The sequence below is a fragment of the Frankliniella occidentalis genome, unplaced genomic scaffold, assembly GCF_000697945.3.
Source record: "Frankliniella occidentalis isolate FOCC.00 unplaced genomic scaffold, Focc_3.1 Scaffold57, whole genome shotgun sequence".
NCBI classification, from domain to species: domain Eukaryota; kingdom Metazoa; phylum Arthropoda; class Insecta; order Thysanoptera; family Thripidae; genus Frankliniella; species Frankliniella occidentalis.
In genome coordinates this window covers 104,159-110,848 of record NW_026267187.1, presented here as the reverse complement: position 1 = coordinate 110,848, position 6,690 = coordinate 104,159, and the positions used below count along the sequence as shown (strand labels likewise).

General features: G+C 44.3%; 1 protein-coding gene across 3 annotated transcripts in view; it reads left to right on the top strand.

Moving 5' to 3' along the window:
- The first annotated feature begins 5,229 nt into the window (after positions 1-5,229).
- The window catches only part of LOC113217009 (uncharacterized), an 86,640-nt gene continuing 85,179 nt past the window's right edge, over positions 5,230-6,690 (top strand). For all 3 annotated transcript variants that reach the window (XR_008011168.1, XR_008011167.1, XM_052267670.1), the window contains exons 1-4: positions 5,230-5,360; positions 5,598-5,824; positions 6,132-6,362; positions 6,522-6,635. Coding sequence is in view for 1 of the 3 variants with exons in the window: in XM_052267670.1 (XP_052123630.1) it covers positions 5,300-5,360; positions 5,598-5,824; positions 6,132-6,362; positions 6,522-6,635 (633 nt within the window). In the remaining 2 variants the exon portion in view is untranslated. The remainder of the gene's footprint in view (positions 5,361-5,597; positions 5,825-6,131; positions 6,363-6,521; positions 6,636-6,690) is intronic.

The following is a 6,690-nucleotide window of genomic DNA, read 5'->3' as shown; positions in this document are numbered from 1 at the left end:
GGGACGCGCTGTGGGGCGAGAAAAGTCATCCCCCGGGCCGCGCCTGGGACGCGCTGTGGGGCGAGAAAAGTCATCCCCCAGTCATCCCCCGGGGGTGGTGAACTCAGCCAAATAGGGCGCATAACTTTCATCCCCCATGCGTTGTAATCTGGTTCACGCCCCGGGGGATGAGTATTCAACCTACTTGAATAACAGTGCGTTACGCGAGACGTGGTCTGGCGTACATATAGCTAGTAAAAAGACAGATCGAGTTCGAAGATGAGCATTGTAGCTCAAAAATTGACTTTTAAAAAAATCAAAAACCACAGGTCGCAAAATATAATTTTTTTCAAATATTTTTTATGGGCCTCTAAGGGGTAACTCGTGAAAGTAGAGCCCTATGGGCGAAAATTTCGCCTGTTTTGCTCTATTACCTTGTACCGTTTCGGCGCTATGAGGCGTTTCTTGGCGAAAACAACGTGAAAAAGACAAAATGGTCTATTTAATCGTAAAAAAGGCTTCATGACACAGAATTGTGAAGGGAGTAATTGGCTGAGCGATAGCGAAGCCTATTACTCCAGTGATGATCAAAAAGTTTCGCGTCTGTCTGTCTGTCTGTGTGTCTGTGTGTCTGTTTGTCTGTCCGCACGATAACTCGAGAACGAATTGAGCTAGCGACCTGGGATTTTCAGGGTCGATTTGTGTCATAAAAAGACACATCGAGTTCGAAGAAGGGCATTCTATCTCAAAAATTGGATTTTTAAAAAATCAAAAACCACAGGTCCTCAAAATGACGTTTTTTAAAAATATTTTTTTACGGTTTCCTAAGGGGTAATGCACCGAAGTAGAGCCCTATGGGCGAAAATTTCGTCCGTTCGGCTCTATCTTTAACCATTTAGGCGCCACAGGGAGTTTTTGACGAAAATGAGCGAAAAAATATACAACATTGAATGCTTAGTCGAAGAGACGGGAAGTTGACGGGCCAGAGGCCCGTATCTTTGTATACATTTTTGCGCTACCCGACTCGGGTATCAGCGCCGCAGGCCTAGGTAGATGTATGCCAGGCGCGTCGCAGCGAACAGTGTTTCGTGAGATATCCCGAAGCCTGTTACGCGAGACGTGGTCTGGCGTACATCTACCTAGTACTTAAACCACACATTACGGGTCGAACCACACCCTCCTTTGGGCTCTAGGGTCCCTAGATTATCTAGTATCTCTAAAACATTAATTTTTACATATGAATCTGTCAAAATTCGAACTTTTGATGAAAACCGTTACTGAACAGCAAAAGTTTCATGTCTCTAATCTTAGAGCTATAAGATCCCAAAAAGGGCTCGAGTCTGTCAGAATTTGGGCCCGAAAGGCCCTGTCCTCTATACCCTCTCCTTAACTCGTCTCGGGTGTCAGCGCCGCAGGCCTAGCTATATGTGCGCCAGGCACGTCGCAGCGTAACAGTGTTTCGTAAGATATCGCGAAGCCTGTTACGCAAGACGTGGTCTAGCGTACATATAGCTAGTTGGTATTATTGGCTGAGCGATTAGCGAAGCCCATTACTCCACTGACCGAAAAAGTTTCATTCTGTTTGTGTGTTTGTTTGTGTGTTTGTTTGTGTGCTTGTTTGTCTGTCCGCACGATAACTCAAGAATGGATTCAGACAGCGATCTGGGAATTTTAGGGTCGTTTTGTTTCAGAAAAAGACAGATCGAGTTCGAAGATGAGCATTGTAGCTCAAAAATTGACTTTTAAAAAAATCAAAAACCGCAGGTCGCAAAAATTTTATTTTCAAATATTTTTTTAAGGGCTCTTAAGTGGTAACTCGTGAAAGTAGAACCCTCGCCTCGGGCGAAAATTTCGTCCGTTTTGCTCTATCTTGTACCGTTTGGGTGCTAGGGGGCATCTCTGGACAAAAATGTGGTGAAAATGGCTAAATGGTCTATTAAACCGTAAAAAGGCTCAATATATATAAAACTAGCTATATGTACGCCAGACCACGTCTCGCGTAACAGGCTTCGCGATATCTCACGAAACACTGTTGCGCTGCGACGCGCCTGGCGCACATATAGCTAGGCCTGCGGCGCTGACACCCAAGACGTGTGATAAGAGTGTATACACAATTTTTCGAAATGAAGTCTTTTTAACGATTTTATCGACCATTTCATCATTTTCACCTCGTTTTTGACAAGAAATGCCCCCTAGCACCTAAACGGTACAAGATAGAGCCAAACGGACGAAATTTTCACCCAAAGGGCTCTACTTTGACGAGTTACCCCTTAGGTACCCAAAAAAAATATTTCATAAAAATACATATTGCGACATGTAGTTTTTGATTTTTAAAAAAGCCAATTTGAGCTAGAATGCTCATCTTCGAACTCGATCTGTCTTTTTGTGATACAAAACGACCCTGAAAATCCCAGGTCGCTATCTCAATTCTTTCTCGAGTTATCGTGCGGACAGACGGACAAACAAACAGACAAACAAACAAACAGAATGAAACTTTTCCGGTCAGTGGAGTTATGGGCTTCGCTAATCGCTCAGCCAAAAATGTGTATACACTCCCATTCACTCGTCTCGGGTGTCTGCGCCGCAGGCCTAGCTATATGTGCGCCAGGCGCGTCGCAGCCTACCAGTGTTTCGTAAGATATCGCGAAGCCTGTTACGCGAGACGTGGTCTGGCGTACATATAGCTAGTTATCTTTTTTTTATCAGTGTAAAAGGGGCTAAGTCAACATGTTACCATCAAAATATGATAGCAAAAGGAGCTAAGTCAGCTTAACTCCTTTTGCTTCTTGAGGGTCAAGTCAACTTAGCCCCTTTGGTAGTCTTCGGATATGTGACAACTATCGTACAAAACAAGTCAAGTCGAGTTAGCCACTTTTCCAAACCCCTATATACACCAATCCATAGTACTTAGCACCAAACGGTTTGGTAAACAGATGTGGATTAGCCCATCCCATTTCATGGGTCGAAATCGTGGATTTCGGAGGTACGGGGCCTAAATGGTAGATTTAACCTAAGAGAGTCCCTGTGCAAAGTCCAGGGCCTGTGCGACAACGCTTACCCGGATCGCATTGCGATTTTCGTTTTGGCCCAAACTTGGCGCTAACCGCTAACCCGCAGACATTACTGATTCTTAAAGGTCTCAGTGTGTCCTCGGTTTTCATGCAATAAAAAATTGGGGCTACGTCCGCGTAATTTTCTGTAACTGGCGAGTGACGTCGGGCGCACGTTTAGGTCCCTTGACACGCCCCGGGTGTCGGGAGCTCGGATCTTGCACATCTGACACAAAGTAGGACCCATAGGGTAACACTTTCAGCCCGAGTCGTTCGCCCCGGTGGTCCCACCGTGCGCGCAGTGCAGCGCCTACAAGGTGGTCTACCTGTTTAGCGCCAAGTTTGGGCCAAAACGAAAATCGCAAATGCGATCCGCGTAAACGTTGTCGCACAGGCCCCGGACTTTGCACACGGTCTCTGATAGCTCAGAACTACCATTAAGGCTACGTACCTCGAAAACATTTTTGGAGAGGGATGGGCTAATGTCGATTATAATCTAGTTTAAAATGCCATCAAAATCTCAGTTTGGTGCTAAGTCAAGTTAGCCCCTTCTTCCGCTTCACAGCAGAACTGGACAATAGGTATCAGCATAGCGCATACCAGGTATTTGGGAAAAGCCCTTTGCAGCAAGGCGTGCTCTGCACTTATTAATTGTACCATCAATACTGCGATTAATCCTAAGTACCCATCTACATCCATTCACATATTTGTTGTCAGGATTTTTAACTACATTCCAAACATTTTACTGCTTGGAGCAGAAGTCCTGGACCTTTCGGATGTACTGGCTCATGCTCATCTCGGGCGGCTTATCGAAGCGCCCTAGCTGCTTGATGAGCATTACTGTGTGCATGAGTGTCTGCCTCCCGTGGATACGTGATAGAGTATTTAACATACCACTCGCTCCACTGAAATTCTTCACATCATTCAAGATATCCTCACTTACATGTTTGATTATATACGCACGAGCCTTCTGATTTGTCTTGCTCTCGGCAGCGGTTACAACTTGAGCACCTTCTCCGAAACCGGGGTCGACAGCCTCCCCCCACACAGCCAACTCAGTGAGGTCACCTTCCGCCTTTAGCGCCAATGTGTCGTAATTGTCTTGATTCAAGATGTTGTATACGCCTCGCAGTACTTGAAGAAGTTCTTCGTTGGCTTCGGACATGGAAGCAGAAGAAGAGCACCTGTAGAACACGGTTAACTTCCACTTTTAGATTCGCGAGTTACAGCGACCTGGGCCCATGAGCCTGTAGCTTTTAGGTATGGGGCGTGTCCAGGAAAGAAGAGTCAGATGTACCTCAACGACTTTTATTGTACGACTGACAACGACAGGTTTCCACTGAAGACTGACGAAACAACCACGTTCTAGCAGACAAGTAAACATTCAAGAAGAACAAGATGTAACAAAGTGGCGCCAACTGACAAGTGACCAAATGTAGCATAATTAAATATCAATCTTACAACATTCAACAAGTTAAGCATCTCTTGGCGCATACACATCACATAACGTCATATACTCTATTTCCTTCTTATTTGATGACTTAATATATCACAGTAATCACACATTGAACACATTTTTCAAACCTCACCTGGAGTCGAACCCTGAACATAAATAGAAATCCTTCCTCCTTAACCTCTCACTCGGCCACGAGGAAAGCGCTGAGCGAGGCTACCTGCCTCAGGCGGCATGCGCGCTCTGATCCTTTGCACGTAGCGGAGGGCCTGGCTGTTTGAGTTTAGCACACACCTTTTCGTTTAAACCATAACCAACATTACGATTTTTGTTTAAATATTTTTGGGTGCACAGTAATTAAGCAATAAATTTCACCGACACACAAACTCGCCATGCTGGGCCGTCAAGCGAGTTTCTGATTCTGAAACAATGTAAAGTTGATTCTTTGACTGAATATTCATACTTTGCATATTCACATCTATTCTTAAATATCTTTTTCAGAAATGATACTCTTAATACTCAGAGTCTAAAGAAAGAATTTAAAGATGCTTATTCTAAATTTAAAGGAATTTAGTCTGAATTTCTGGTGAGACTAGTCAGTATGAATTTTCAGACTCTTAGTATTAGAATTTCGACTAAGTAGTATGGAAACTCGTTTCCAAACAGCGTAGTCTGAAAGAGTTTGAATTTCAGATTTTTGGATTTTGTTTAACAATGTAACCGGAGCCTGATTAAAGACGCTGGTTCTCTCTTATCGACGTCAGTGATTGCACTTGAGAGGCCGATAACTCGCCCATCAGTCCGCGGACGACCGCCAATGATGAAAGACTCAATCACGGTAATGCTGCTCCTTGCAGCTGGCCTCAGCTGCACTTCTGGTGGGTACCAAGGGTTTGGAGGGGAGATTTGTTAAAATTGCGAAACGACAGCGTGTCCGCATTTCGAAGGGGGCGTAGGGAGATTAGCATGTAAAATGGCCTAGTCACCACAACATGAAACACAACACAATGTGTAATACTTGGCAAGAAAAAAATACAAATTACCCCTAATAGTTGTGCATTGAAGATCAGTCTAAAGTGTGAACTTTGCCTGGTACGTAGTTATTAATGTTACAGGTCACATTGGGTTCGGCGAGGGTGGACAGGAATGGGGCTACGTGGACGTGCGCGAGGGTGCGCACATGTTCTACTGGCTGTACTACGTCAACGGAGGGAATGAGCCTGCAGGAAAGCCTCTCGTTATCTGGCTGCAGGGTGGGCCTGGGGCGTCATCCACCTCGTTTGGCAACTTCGAGGAGCTGGGCCCGCTCGACACGGACCTCAAGAAGCGCGAGAAGTCCTGGGTATACGGACTCATTTAACAAACTTAAAATTACACACACTTTATTCTTCTGCACTATCCAATACGCACTCCCGTGTGTCTGTAAACATGCGCTTTTGCGTATTATTTTATACGGAGTTAAAGTTGTTCACAGGCGCAAATATTTCTCCAAAATTGTTCATAATTGCCTATGAAATAATACCTACTAGCGCATGTTTACAGAAATACGTAAGCTGCGCACATACAACAAATTAGTGCGAACCTTTTAAGTTGCTTTTGTTAGATCTATCGTAATAAATTTTTAGTCCCTCTACCTTTTAACGTTTCAGGTGAACCACGTGAATATCATGTTTGTTGACAATCCTGTGGGTACCGGGTTCAGTCGCGTGGACCACTCCCGATACTTAGCTCAAAACAACCAACAGATATCTGCTGATCTCGTGAAACTGTATATCGGTTTCCTTGAGCAAAACCCCAAGTTCAGAGGAGTTCCGTTGTACATATTTTGCGAATCGTACGGCGGGAAGATGACAGCTGAGTTTGCGTATGAGTTATACAAGGTAAACTAGCTGCACTGTTTAGCAAGCATTGCTTTGCAGAACAGCGAAGAATTTAGAGCCTTTAAAAATACATAGCATTTACTTTGCCATTGCAAAATGGTGCTTCAATTTTCGAATTTTGAATTTACAATAGATTGTTATCCCTCTTTACCCTTGTAGGAGAAGGAGAGATCTAACAACAAAGACATAAATATAAAAGGTATCGCTGTTGGGGATGGATGGATATCGGGGCTTGACTCTACCATCACTTGGGCCCCATTTTTGAAACAATATGTAAGTATACTCCGTATGGACTTGAAATCGAATGATGAGCATGAGACGAGCTTGG